The 15,743-nt window shown below is 37.5% G+C and overlaps 1 protein-coding gene across 1 annotated transcript in view; it reads right to left on the bottom strand.

Moving 5' to 3' along the window:
• Positions 1-2,629: 2,629 nt before the first annotated feature.
• Positions 2,630-15,743, bottom strand: part of LOC115433717 (high-affinity choline transporter 1-like) — a 28,128-nt gene continuing 15,014 nt past the window's right edge. Inside the window, exons 6-8 of the mRNA XM_030155180.1 lie at positions 9,758-9,911; positions 7,827-8,044; positions 2,630-3,727 (exon numbers count right to left, since the gene is read on the bottom strand). Coding sequence (XP_030011040.1) covers positions 3,179-3,727; positions 7,827-8,044; positions 9,758-9,911 — 921 coding nt within the window. The 3' untranslated portion in view covers positions 2,630-3,178. The remainder of the gene's footprint in view (positions 3,728-7,826; positions 8,045-9,757; positions 9,912-15,743) is intronic.

The raw sequence follows: 15,743 nt of genomic DNA on the forward strand, positions 1-15,743 counted from the left end.
CCTTTAACCTGGACGACTAGGCTGCCCATCTTGAGGCACAATAAACCAAAAAACTGTAAATGTCGTGGGGTTTTTTTTTTCAGCCACAAATGAAGTAAAAAGTCAACTGTTACATGTCTTGCTGTGGTGTTGAAGGTATGTGTGTGTTTTCTGTCAAAGTCACACTCCTGCTGTGAAGTCACTGATTGTCACAGCGCCAAAACCATAATGCACTTTTTGGTTTTACCCCACAAAGGACAGAGCTCCGACTGTTTCAAAGTCTTGGATTTTGCATTGACATCTTACATTCACATAAAATTAATGTTTTAATCTGTTGTATCTATAAATTTAGTGTGGAAAATAAAGTGTGTGTGCTGCAATGATGTGTTTTAAGTGAAATATTGGTACACAGATATAAACCATAATCACAGCTAAAGGTGATCCTGTGAAATGTTACTGCGCTGAAGTGTTTTTGGCTGTGTGTAAACTAAGAAATATGAAATGTATTCATAAAATAATCACAGCAATGATTAAAATTGCTGACTGTAATGTTGAGTTTGCCACTTGCTCTAAAATGAGGGCATGAGTCTAAAATTATCTGCTTTAGGCACCAGCCAAGTGAATCAGGAGATGAAAAGTCCACCCTGTGAGCATATTTTGTACCATCCAAAAAGTCTGAGTATTAAATCCTCTGAAGGAGCTTGTAATTGATACAATGAGTACATTCATTGTTTGTTTTTTTTTCATCCTCATTAAACTGAAAGATGATGGATAACTATTTAGTTGTATAATATGTACAAACAGCAGTAAGAAAAAATGTGTTTTATATATTGAGGATGAAGTACCTCTCCCATCCACCTAAAAGTGTACCTTTTTTATATAATGTATGGATTTGTCCAAGTTAACAATGTGTTGTTTTTTCAACTGTGGATCTGAGCATGGACTGAACTATAATCCATCAGACATGTTCTAATACAGGCTGTATGTGTTGATACCAGCAGGGGGTGTAAATCCCTCCTCTGTCCAAATATGGCAGCTCCTATACATCAAAATGCACAGTCATGTCTGGTGTGACAGTGCAGTTAAGGTCAAGGTTAATGTTAAAGGTTAAAAAAAAACACCTCCATGTGTCTAATTCTTATTATTATAAACTCACATGACGTTGCTCAGCTTTGTGATCTGACCAGAAACCTTCACTCATGCAAAGTATGATCACTATTTTTTGCCAATGTCAAGTCTAAACTGTCAGTAAAGAAGAGGTTATACAAACATTGTCAGTTAAAGGCCTAAAGTGTTCACCTACATTTAACACTTTTACTGGATAAAAAGACTATAATAGGTTTGCAGAACATGCTAGTGCCTTAGTCCACATTGAGTGAGTTGCTGTATTGTGGTTTGTTGTGGTGGGAGTGGGACAGTGAGTTTGAAGAGGCTGAGAGCCACACTTGTCTTTGTAGTCTTATTATAGAAGACCTTTATCTGTGTATGACTTTGTCCTGTGGGATGATTGTTCCACCAGAGCTGCTGCTGCTGTTGGCACCAGCACAAAGTCGAAAGCAACATGTCACCTCATTCAATATCTCACTGATATACTGTTCCTCAAACGGGATAGACACGGACATTAGGGGGGTAAGGGGGACGGTCAGGACACATCTGTCACATGACATGTCTGTCATCTACATGCCACAGGTCCCATGTTGCATTTTCAAGGAGAGGCTGGTTATTTTTGTGAGCTAGTAGGACACTGTCGGCTTAGGTTAATGAGGGGCTTAATTTCAAATCCTATTATACACATGTTTGACTAGATATCATCCACAGTCATGTTGTAAGATGTTAAAAAACAAACTGCACTGCATGGAACAATAGATGAAGTCTAATATGGGTCATTCTGTAGAAACATCCTTATCCTTTACAGGAATATTACACGTGAAGGACACAATTTATTCATATTATAAAATAAAATGTTACAGTTGTACAGCAATACAGAAATTACACCTTATTGATCCATGAATTAAGTAGTTATTGTTTTTTAATCAGACTTAAAATGTTTGCACTGAAGTCACTGTTAAAGTCATTCTTATTAACTCAACTTTCTTTTATTTTACATAACTTAAAACTGTATTTATTTATTTGTAATGCATGGTAGTTGCTTGTTTGTTGGTTCTTGTTTTGTTGCAACTATGTCTATGCTGCCCTCTTTGCCAGATAAATCTTGGAAAAGAGCCTTTTAATCTCAATGAGAATTTGACCTGGTTAAATAAAGGACAGATATTAATCGAGCACAGAGATTTCTAACCACAGAAAAGCATGAGCACACTGTCATGTATAGCTGTAGAGTAACACATTTTCAGGTCAAAAATTCACTTTCTACTATTTAAACTCTAATGAATGAAGACAAAATACCAGATAACGTACGTATACTAATATTTATGATCTAGGTGATTACTTAGAGTTATGTTACTTATGGTAAATAAATGCACAAAAAAGTTAAAAACTAAGCTGTGTACTCATGCATGATAAATTTGGTCTAAATTTTAAGAGTTTTTTGTTGAATGACTCATTTAGTTTTTGCCCCAAAAATGTCACCTCTGTAAAAACTGTACATCTTCTCCACCTTCACCGCTGAAAAAAAGTCAAGAATCTCAAAATATGTACACTGTAAGCTGTTTATTTCTATCACTAAACTACTAGACACAAGATGTTTGTTCCTCTCCTACGAGTCATTTTTCACTGTATGAGCAGTGATGGCTTCAGGTTTCCACATGCACATAAAACGTTGCATATTAGACCACATTTGGCTCCAAAATATATGTGAAGTTACACATCCTGCTTGGAGGTGCATGTCTTCAGTGAACACAGAAAGACTCTGCTCCTTCAGCAGATGAATGTGACAACATATCGCAACATTCTGCTGTGAAACTCACAGATAACAGTGAAAAAACAAGTATGATGAAAAATACTTTCGCATGGTGGGTGACTCTGCTTCATAAAAGTGCAGAGAAAATATTGAGCTCTTAAAACAAAGAGCATAATAGTGTTATTATTTCATTAATGCTGTACATAAAAGTATACAAAAATCTAATTAATCTGTGTTGTAATTAAAAGAAATAAAGAAATTCCATGTTTGCCCTTAAAAGTGTCTGTGCATATTAACAAGTTATAAAAAGGTGATGGGATTTCTTACCTAAACTACTCTTATTTAACACGGTGACTCTAACATGGGTTCGCATATTTCATTGTCCTCATTTTCTGCTTTTAAGTCTTCCTTAGTGTCGGTTATGATGCCGTTATGTTTATATGTTAAATGCTGACTTTTCACTTTAAAAACGTCAAACTTCTCAGGGATCAGGCCTCGGTTGAAGAGCACAGATGCGAGGTAGGAGAACAGCAAAATGGCCACCACAGCAGAGAGCATGCAGATGGTCCTGATTGGGGAACGTTGGACATAAACTCCATTAACCAAAACGCATCCTGGGAATTTGATAACAGGTGGTAGCCCCAGCAGCGGCTCCCCGCAGAGCACCCTGAGGAGCACGCCCACTATGCAGCCCAGAACGGCGCCGTAGCCGTTGGAGATGCTGAAGAAGAGGACACAAACGAGCTGCGGCAGCATCAAGGTGTAGGTGAGGTCGGAGCGAAGCATCCAGATCATCAGGACGCTGTTGTCCAGGAAGGTGAGCGACGTGCCGGCCAGGCCCACCACCACCACTGAGGCCCGGATCACCCACTGGATCTCCTGCTCTGTCGCCTGATGAAAGGAAACTTTGATCAGATTTCTTCCTTAGCTCAGTGACAGTCAGTTAAATGAATAATACAAAACTCCCGCCCACTGTAGGAAGACTGAGGAACACTCTGGAGACCCTCTGGATCTTTTAATACAGAAGAAATTTAACGTAATGAGATTTTACAACCTGCAGTACTTGATATACAGGGTGGGGAAGCAAAATTTACAATATTTTGAGGCAGGGATTGAAAGACAGTGTATGACCAATTAGTTTATTCAAAGTCATGAGAATTTATTTGCCAAAAGAAAATTTACATAATAGAAAATGTTTTTATTCTATGTGTCCTCCTTCTTTCTCAATAACTGCCTTCACACGCTTCCTGAAACTTGCGCAAGTGTTCCTCAAATATTCAGGTGACAACTTCTCCCATTCTTCTTTAATAGTATCTTCCAGACTTTGTCGTAATAGTTTTACTCATAGTCATTCTCTTCTTTCCATTATAAACAGTCTTTATGGACACTCCAAGTATTTTTGAAATCTCCTTTGGTGTGACGAGTGCATTCAACAAATCACACACTCTTTGACGTTTGCTTTCCTGATTACTCATATGGGCAAAAGTTTCTGAAAAGGTATGGATAATAGTGTTAGGTATGATTATGACATCAATATATGTTTGGTTTCAAAACAATTGACGTAGTGCCTGCTGAGAAAGAACAACTAAATGTTCATTGTAAATTTTGCTTCCCCACCCTGTATATATATATTTTTTTGTTTTGTTTTGTTTTTTTGCATCACTGGGAAAAAAATCCCATGATTCCTTTTCAACATATAGTAATTCAGGTGGTCTGACAGGACATGACAGTTCTGCATGTACTCTCCTTGTGTTTTCAGTTTATAGAAAACGCTGAGATTCTGTCCAATCACAGGTGTGTTCAGACAGGGAGGCGGGTTAAATTTATGATTGACAGCTCTAATTACCAATTGTTGATCAGATTATGTCAAATGCAACTTAAAAAAGCGGCTTCAAGTTCAACTACAGCTATATTTACTCTTTTTATTTGGACCAAGACAAGAGAGCTGCAGACAGACGATATATACAGAGCTGGGTAAAAGGGCATTTGTGTACTTTGCTCCTTGCTCATGGAATATGCTGCAAAGAGACTGCAAATTGACTGAACTGATCTCTTTGAATGCTTTTAAATCCAAACTCAAAGTGCTAGAGAATAACTCAATGACTTGCACGTGTTTTACATAGGTTGACTGGACACAAATATCTAACATTTTAAGTTGGCTCATTTGAATCTACATTAAAGGTCCCATATGGAAGATTCGCATATGCTCGCGTGTTTACGTGAACTGTTGTAATCCATTGGTGGGAGTTGCTCATTTTGTGAAGGCCTCACTCCTCCATCATTTGTCAGGATGTGAGGGAAACTGTTTGAAACTATTTTAAAACATGGTTCAAATCAATGTTACAAGGTCTAAAAAAACAAACATAAAGGCTTCAAAGTCAGAATGAGTAACTTTTAAAGCCCATTCTCATCAAACATAGATGTGTGTTACAAAAACACTTTTGCTTTTTATCCTTCACAATAAAAGGTCTAGAGTCTAGACAGACAGACACACACACACACACACACACCATGAAACAGATGCCACATTGAGTGAGCAGTGTTAACTCAATAAGCTATCTGACAGTACAAGTGGTTTCAAATTTAGAGCAGCTTGTCTGTGCAGGCAAAGTTTAAGAAATAGAGTTTAGTCACCAGTAGAAAAGTCAACTTCTGCTGTTAAGATTTGTAACTTACTGTTACCGCTGTAGAGGAGCAGAATAGAGGCAATGAGGAACAGAATCAGTATAATGTGGCTGTTGTAAACAATGGGCTCCAAACACAAAAACACACTCCAACAAAAACTTCACACAAGTACACAGACCTACAAACTGCAAATGTTCCGTATTAAACCTTTAAACAGTTCAACCGACTTCATTTTCTGACTCATTCAGGCAGTTGTACTCAGATGTGGAACAGAAAACATTGTAATCTTTGAGAAGCAGCCTTATGAGTGAGGTAACCTGGGCTAAATTAGGGAATGATCTGAAGGTCACACTGTCATTGGTTTGATGTGTCTGGGGCTGAGAGTCTAACAGTGTATTTGTTGAAGGAAAACCATGTATTCCCTTATTTAGAGATACATACTGTATATGTAGCATTGTCCTAACTTTATTGAGGCAACTACAAAAACAATAGAGGTGGAAATGTTATGCAGAATGAATTACTGAATATGGGCCTTCAAACTGAAGGATTAAAATCCATCTGTTGGCTTATTGTTGGAAGCTGCTTAGAAAATTCAGGAGTTTGAACAAATGTAGTTGATGACCCTGGTGTAGTGTTCGCTTGTGGTGGTAAGGTGATCCAACCAGGATGTGACCTGACCACAAGGCCGCAGATCCACCCAACTCCTCAAGGAAGGTGAGCTTTGCATGTGAAGGCGATGTTACGCAACATCAGCAGCTGCAACCAGTGGGTCGTACATGTCAAGATGTAAATAAACTACGGCGTTGTCTTGATATTTGAGCAGATCATCACCTTCCATGTGTATTCACTCAGACAAATGGGAGGAGAGAATGTTCCCACTAGTGTCGTAGCCACGGCCGCCTCAACCGAATCAAAACCACGACCCGAGTGTAACAACACAAGACCAAGACTTTAAAGGCTAAGACTGACACAAGATGAAAAACACATCAGAGTAACCATACATCCACCCATCCATCTTCTGGAGATTATGCTAACCACTGCACCACCGTGCTGCCCGTCCAGATAAAGTTTTTCAAATACTTACAAAAGGATACGACTGATACAGTGTGATACGTCCAAACCAGTTAATTTACTTAAACTGACGATAATGAACAAAACAGTTATCTTTAAGGTGACTAAACATCCACAGTAATCGGGTAAATCTCTATTTTTCCATTCACCCAATGTTGAAAAGACTGTGTATAATAGCACATTAGGGATGTAACGATATGAAAATTTCATATCATGGTTATTGTGACCAAAATTATCACGGTTATCATTATTATCGCAGTATTATTGAAATAATGTTCAAAATGTTCAAGAAGTACTTATATACACACACTGAAATAATTTAACCAAGTCGTATTTAAAAAAATAAATAAATAAAATAATTGGCACAATGTACCTTCTATTGCAGAAACATTCAAATATTAACCCTTAGGGGTCTGAGCCTATTTTGTCCGTTTTTCAGTCCTTTTGATTTTTCCTTTATATACTATATAAATAAATATTTACTATACCCATGTTTGGTATATTTTTTTTCAGCACAACTTCATTTGTATCGTCTGTCTATTATTTTTTCACTTTAACCTACTATAAAAACATAAAAGGCGAGAAAACAAAAAAATATATAAAATCCGATTTGAAAAATGTATATAATTTATTGCATAAATAACACAAAGATGCTTAACGAACCTTTTCAAAGACTTTAAAAGTGAGTATTTGTTCCAAATATTAGGTATAGAAAATCAAAATTTTTATAAATTAAAACTATACTCAAATATCTGACATAAAAGCATGTCTTTACGTATAGTTTTTTTTTTTCCTAAACGTACAGTAATCAAACACGGTTATCATAATAATTAGAATTTAAACGGTAATACTAACCGTCTGCAATTTTACCGCGGTTTATCATTATACCAGTAATCGTTACATCCCTATAACACATCAAATCAAATTTAATAAGATCTTCACAAATAGATTAAACAATTCACAGCTCATTTTGTAATATTGTATGACTGATCAGAAAATTTGAACTGAAAAAAGAGTTTTCAACCATAAATGAAGTAAACAGTGGTTCAGTTGGATCCAGACTAAGACCACTTCTTTTGGTCGGTGCTATTGATTGGGGTTGGTTTCACACCAGCATATTTGGAAAGTCTGAAAGTCCAGACCAAATGAGGCTGGTGTGAAAAAGGTCAGCAATTCCAGGATGAGATCAAAACCTTCAAATAGTGGCCATGAGACCAGTCCTGAGTACTCCAGCACCAGTTCTCTCCAACCATTACATTCTAAATCCAATCCTCGTCCTCATCGTCTCTCTCACCTGTGTCCTCAGGATGTTCTTGTAGATGTTTGAGGTAAAGATGGAGGCGGCGGACAGCAAGGCGGAGTCAGTTGATGACATCACAGCGGCAGCTACGGCCCCGATGCCGATGATGGAGATATAGGTTGGGGTGAGGTACTGTAGGACGATGGGCAGGATGAGTCCGGTCTCTCCACGCTCAAAGGGAGACGGAGAACCGTAAGAAGTCAAGTTCCAATCTGGGAAACAAAGAGTTAAGACGTTTGGTGAAACAGAGCAGTGGAGGTGCCTGCTATGTTTCTAAAGTAATGCAGAATGGACTTCCCCTTCATTTTTCTGAGGTGCATCACTGTCACGGTAGACTACAGTGATTTTTAGTGATTTATTCCGAACATGCAATGAAATTTTAACATATATGCACTAGCAAAACATACATAATAATACAAATATCAAGAATCATAACAATCTTAGTCAGAAGAAAAGCACAATAATTCCATTTACATGCCCGAAAAGGGGAAGAAGTGCAACTTATTTAATCCCACCCCCTCTCCCTACAATATTATTAATATTATATGTCCCTCTTCCTTTTACATTACCCTTCAATATTTATATATCTATTCACACACACACACACACAAACACACATACACACACACTCATTCATCCATATACACATATATACGTTTATACATATAAACAACATACAAATACACATATAATCTTTTACCAATGCCTTTCTTAGTTGTGCTAGCGAATAAATAAACAAATAACTAACTCAAGGAAGGAAATATATACATAAACAACAGTGAACATATGGTGACAATTAACAACCCTTTTCCCTATATCTTGTGAAAAACATGTTCTTATAAGTGTTTTTGAATTGTCTTATGTTTGAACATTCCTTGTGCTCCTCCCTCAGTCTATTCCAGACTTTAACACCACACACAGATATGCTAAAACTTTATCTAGTAGTGCGCACCCTCTGAATTTTGAAATGAAATCTACCCCTTAAATTATAACTCCCTTCCCTTTCAGTGAATAATTTCTGTATGTTTCCTGGTAGTAGATTATTTTTGGCTTTGAATATGATTTGTGTTGTTTGTAGTTCTATGATGCCTTTGAGTTTTAGTAACTTTGACTGTGAAAATAATGCATTTGTGTGAGTCAACATCCCCTTCACTAAAAACCTCTGAGCAGTCAAAATAAGGGTTTTTGGAGGTTTTAGGTGGACTGAGTTGTGAGCAGAGCAATGCAATCTGCTTAAAATCATTCACTCTGATGCTGCAGTATTTAATTCCCTGAGCTCATTTTTTAAATAACAAGTGAAAAGTAAGCAGAATGTACTAATACTCCCGCCTGGTTGCACAGCAATTTACCCCTCCTGCTCACTGATATTCTGCCTCCCCAGGGATTAATTTTGACTCTTAACTTTCAGTCTTTTAAAAACATAAAAAAAGCAAAAATTGAGAGAAAAGCACGTGTAAAAAATATGTGTGTGAAATTTGAAAAGAACTGGATGAATAATGTCTGAGAAATCAGTTGGACAAATTTTCTAAGTTGAAATTTTCAGAAATTTGCAAAAACTAAAATAACTTTAATTCAGCCATCAAACTGTGCACTGCACCTCTCCTAGTGGTAAAGAACATATGTCCAATTTGAAAAAAAAAATGGGTGAACATGGTCCCAGAAACAGGGTGGACAAAAATTGTAAGTTGAGATTTAAAAAAAAAAATTTAAATTCAGCCATCAAACCTATTCACTGCACCTCTCCTAATGATAAAAAATATGCGTGTGAAATTAGAAAAGAATCGGGGGAATAGTGTCCGAGAAATGCGATGGAAAATAATCTCGGACGGACTGAATTCCTGGTACACCTATAATGGGTAGACTAAAAAATAAAGAATGAAAATGAGGTTTAAAGTTAAGTTTTATTGTGCGCTCCCGATTCGTACTTGTTGATGCGGCAGCTGCTCCGAGCAGAATGGGAGGGATGCCTAATGTTGGAACGATGAACGCAGCAGCGTAGCAGGTGATCTTGGCTGTAGACGAGGACGAGGCGGACAGCGTCCTCTGGTGGAAATTCTGGAGCCCCAAATTCCCCAAACCCTGAGAAAAAAAATCAAGAAAGGAAGACAGGTAAATCAGGATGCACCGATGTAATTTAAATACATATTTGTAGAAACAGGGCGTTTGCTGAGTCAATACAGTTCTGACAAAACAAGTGGAAAAACACAGTGTAAAAAAAATATGCTTGAAAAAGCTTCAAAACGGCAGCAAGAAGTTAAAAATCTCCCAGGACTTACATACATCTCACAAAAACAGATACTGGATCAACTTCAAAAACAATACCCAGCAACCTGAAACACCCCCACAATTTAGAAGCAGCACCTCCATCTAAGGAATCCTGATGATACCCCCGAAGACCTAAGCTACAAGTCAGAGGCTTTAGAAAACATTAGTTGGCAGAAGAAGAACCATTTATTCCCCTTCAGCCTGAGGAATTCACTTCGAGTTAAAATATATTAATAGCAAGTTGAAGGGATCATGTTTACGTAACACTCACAATGCATTCTGTTTCAGTGTGTATGACAGATCGTTATCTCTAAAACAGAAACCTAAGAAGACACTAGAATGCCTTGGTCCTCACAGACACAATCAGTTTCTATAGGCCCTTCATTACAAAGTCAAAAATCAATCAGTGATCTGTGCTCAAAAAGAAGCTGTCATAGAAAATCACAAGCCAAGGGCTGCAAGTAACTGGGATTTTCCTTCATATCCTTTGTATGTTTTTCGACAGTATGACCTGACATTGCAATCACAGTGTCCTTACAAAACTGTACATTTAACTTGTCCAAACATGTAGAAACCACATCTATGAATTCTGAAACCAGTAAGGGGGCAGAGGACACGCTGACCACATGAACCTAGCGGGCAGATAGTGTGCTGTGAGTAATGAACAGGTTTTTAAAGCCTTTTTTTCCTAAAAGAAAACAACTGCCTGCTGTGACCAAAAAAAGAACCCTATGAGGCAAGATGAGCTCTAGCCTTGAGATCAACACAATGAGCTCCAAGTCTCTATGGGAACTGCAGTCAGGTGATAGTACTCTGTGGGTTCATCACTGTGAAAAGCACCTTTCACACGGCATTTTGCTATTTGATATTATTGTTCTTATAAAAATGATGACTGTAGCAGAGCAGCATCTAGGACTTTATGAATAGATCAAGCAGCAACGTCTGGGACTGAAAAATTAAGCCAGCGCTAAACCCTGTACTTCCTTCAATGGCCACATGTTTAGAGCCTGGTACCATGTATTTTTTTGTTGTCTTTAGCTAATTTTACCTGTGCACTGCTGAAGATGCACGCTTTTGTGTTTACAAAAGACTGTATTAGAGTCAAGGGGTAAAAGGACTTCATCTCCAGATTGAAGCCAGTGTAGAAGTACACTTAAAGGAGTGATATGTTGCTTATTTAAATGGAATTATGCATTTTAAATCATTTCCCTGTGGTCTACATAAACTGTTAATGCTATGCTTGGGTCTGAATTCTTCATTAATTAAAGTCTACAGGCTCATCTTCAACCATATTTCTGACTAATGACACCGGAACAGTCGTTTTGAGCGCTGGCCCTTTAAATGTGAGCCACTTCACAGCCCACCCCCTCCAGGTTGATGACTGTGCTGCTCTGTCCCATTCAGCCACTTGTGTTTGTTAATACAATCAACAACTGAACATTTTAGGTAATCGGCTCAAAGTTTGGACACATTTTCAGTTTTTACCACAACCGCTGCTGCTGACAAACAATCATGTCGTTCTCGGAGAAATGTTCAGTGGAAGTCTTGACCTTATATGTGCAAATGCCATGACGTAACTAGTAATAAAATGTCACAAATTAAGAAGGAATTGGAATGGGTTGTAGAAATTCACTTGATTTTTGCTGGAATGAATATAAAGATAGCTTTGCAGCACCTGGAGGGTTCAAATTCAAACTTTGAACTATTAGGGTCCAAATACACAAACAAATGAACCAAAGACTAATAAAAGTGGGTTTAACAAAATATGACCTCTTTAAAGGGTACCTATAGTGAATTTTCATTGCTAGCTATTTCAGAAGATTACGTATAATAGTAGCCGTTCCATCAGGTAACTTACATTATAGCAGTGTTTTTCAACCTTGGGGTCGGGACCCCACGTGGGGTCACCTGGAATTCAAATGGGGTCGCCTGAAATTTCTAGTAACTGATAAAAAATTAAGAAAAACGTACTAATAAAAACTCTATGGTGAGTTGACAGAGACAATTACAATCTATAAAAGACATGACAAACTGTGAGTCTGAAACTGAAGCACTGTGGTGCTGTTTATCTTTCAAATGTTCATTGTGGTCAGTTTCAGATGCTGCAGCTCTTTCATAATTCATAGTTTGAGTTCTTGTTTGTTCAGTATTAACTGTCAGCCTTGTAAATCCAAGCTGGTCTGACTGTACATATCCTGACCAAGGAAAATAAAATTCTCCCTTTGTGCAGTAATCTACACCTGGCTTTTCTGCCTCCGTCCACAATAATATACATTATATAGACTAGAATAGAAAACTATTACATGATCAAAAACAAATTCATTTTAGCAAAAAAATGTCTCCGTTCTTGGGTCACCAGAAATTTGTGATGTTAAAATGGGGTCACGAGCCAAAACAGGTTGGGAACCACTGCATTATAGCCTGTTGTCAAGTACATGTGAGTACTAAGTCACTTCTCTGTCAGTCAGACATGGTCAGGGACATGTTGCCTTCTTCACGGGCTGTTCCAGCACCGGTAGTGACACATTAACGCTGTATTGTCCGATTACTTGGTCTACGATGGACCAGTCACTGACCCTGTGCAGCAGATACCAGTCTAAGATGACAGATGATCGGCCAGTGCTGTCGTGGTCATGTCCCTAGAACAATGGCGGCGTGCAAAGCTTACAGCTGCACAAACACGTGCTTTCCACTCAGTCTCACTCACTCACTGCTGCTTGTGTACTCGTATTTGATCACCTAGAGTCAACCTGGGGATCTTCCCCTAGGGCAGGGGTGTCAAACTCATTTTAGTTCAGGGGCCATATTTAGCCCGATTTGATCTCAAGCGGGCTAGACCAGTAAAATAATGACTTAATAACCTATAAATAATGACAAATCCAAGTTTTTCTTTTTGTTTTAGTACAAAAAACCCCCCAATTAAATTATGAAAATATTTACATTTTTACAAAAAGATGTGAATAATCTTAAAAAACTGAAATTTCATTTAACAATATTATGCCTCGACTTATTATTTATACATGTACATTACACACAATGTTACATAAACATTTAGTAACAGGCAGAATATTGTTCAAAGTTTGGAGTTTGGAACTAAAATTTGAACAATTTCTACAATGTTACATCTCTTATTATTATTAACACAACTACAGATCACAGTGGATCTATAAATGCACAAAACATTTAGTAACAGGCAGAATATTGTTCAAATTGCACATATCATCTTTGTTTTTATTTATGTATTTATTTGCCTTTTATTGTGAAAGAATAGTTTTGTAAATGTAAATTTTTTTTTTTTTCACTTAAATTTTTTCCACATAATTTTTCACAAAGAAAATTTGTCGTCGTATTTATGGGTTATTGTGTTGTTATTTTTACTGTAGATCACATTGGTCTGTATGTGGAACCTGAACCAAAATGATTTGGACAACCTTAACTGTTCAGGTGAAGTTCTGCACTTTCACCCTGTGGGCCGGAATGGAAGCTTTGGCGGGCTAGATTTGGCCCCCAGGCCGCATGTTTGACACCTGTGCCCTAGGGTCTTCCCCTGTTCCTACAGGTACGCTTTAAGTGCAACACCACTGACAAATGCTTGATGACATTTCTATTATTGAAAATCAAACATTTAGCATCAGCTCATCAATGACCCCTCACTGATGGTTGTGACCCCTCACACTCCTGTCACTTTGCCTCTTCTGTCCAAATATGGTCACATCTGGCTACAAAAAGTCAGCATGGTGATGGTTAAATCACACACTATTGGCTTCAAAACAGCTGTGCAGAAACCAGTGGGTGACATCTCAGTTCCTCTTTCCACTAATTACATATAGTCAATGGTTGGAGTCTATTTTGTGCAGGCAGCTAATCAATTATTGACATTTTCTAACTCCATTATTAAACTAACAGTGGTCTTGGTTTCATAGAGCCATGGAAACAAGCATGATACTGTGATTTCTATAAAGAAATTGGGCTGGATTTCCATGAAAACCTAAAGTTCTAAAGCTCTGGAGTTCTTCAGTGCCTCTCCTCCACAGTAGTCACGATGTGCAGCACTAGACACTGTTAGAAGTAGATACTGCTTAGAAAAACCCAGCTCAGGTCAACACTTTTGACTCCCAAATACTCCAACACAATCTTGACACATCACTTGTGCATTAGCATGTACAAATCTTATGTAGAAAATCTGTAGCCAGTTCCATCTGTGTTGCCATGGTAATACTACACAACACTTGTAGCAATATACACATACTATACATCCATGTAACCAGAAGAACATCAGCTAAAACCTCAACAAAACCAACTGTTAGACAACTAAACACTATCCAAACAACAAATGGGCAAATATCTAAAACAAGTTAACAGTCTGAGACCAGCGTATGTCATGAATAACTTTATAACACAGACCAACGTGAAATAATTTGTAGCGCTAAGCCAGTGTTTTTCAACCTTGGGGTCGGGACCCCATGTGGGGTCCCCTGGAATTCAAATGGGGTCGCCTGAAATTTCTAGTAATTGATTTAAAAAAATAATAATTATTGATAAAAAATATATGGTGAGTTGACAGAGACAATCGCAATCCATAAAAGACATGACAAACTGTGAGTCTGAAACTGCAGCACTGTGGTTCTGTTTATGTGTCAAATGATCATTGTGGTCAGTTTCAGATACTGCAGCGCTTTCATAATTCATAGTTTCAGTTCTTGTTTTTTTTCAGTATTAATTGTCCTCCTTATAAATCACAGCTGGACTGACTGTACATATCCTGACCAAGGAAAATAAAATTCTCCCTTTGTGCAGTAATCTACACCTGGCTTTTCTGCCTCTGTCCATAATAATATACATTATATAGACTAAATGTCATCTAAAACTAACATTTATTTGCAACATAGAATAGCAAACTATTACATGATCAAAAACAAATTAATTTTACCCCAAAAAAAGTCTCCGTTTTGAATGTCTGTGATCGCCAAAAATTTGTTATGTTAAAATGGGGTCACGAACCAAAAAAGGTTGGAAACCACTGTGCTAAGCTAATGCTAAGCAGATCCAACAGTACAAGTATTATTTCTGTACTGCAAAAAACTCACTGAACGAGACAAAGAGTAAGAATAAAGTCTGCACAATGAAACCAGTACTATGAATTTTGTCTTACTCTTGCTGTTTTCTGATCATAACTTGGTTTTGTATGAATGAAACTTCCGCTATTAATCCATTGTTTTGTTTTACACTAGTCACTTTTCCACTGACCCTCAAATTGTGCAAATATAACTTGCGCATAAAAATTTACCTAATGGAAAAACAACAATTTCACCAAAAGTCTCATTTTTCAATTAAAAGTTTTTGTGTTGGCAAGAGGTGGTTTTTCGGGCGTAGTGCAAATTGTATATCACGCAAAACTGCAATGGAAAGACTTTTTTTCACAACTAGAGTCAGGTGAATTAAAAAAATGGATGTTGACGTACGTTACAACAAGCGACAAAGAAGAAACATGTCGCGGTATGTGTGGACACATCAGGAAACCTGATCATTTTTTAATTTAGTACAAGATAGAGGGGTAATATATAATAATAATGAATATATCTGTAAATCAACACCATATTTTCGTTCATCACCATGTTTATGGAATGACTTCTCGTGTCATCTTGC

Source organism: Sphaeramia orbicularis, chromosome 15, assembly GCF_902148855.1.
Source record: "Sphaeramia orbicularis chromosome 15, fSphaOr1.1, whole genome shotgun sequence".
Classification (NCBI taxonomy): Eukaryota; Metazoa; Chordata; class Actinopteri; order Kurtiformes; family Apogonidae; genus Sphaeramia; species Sphaeramia orbicularis.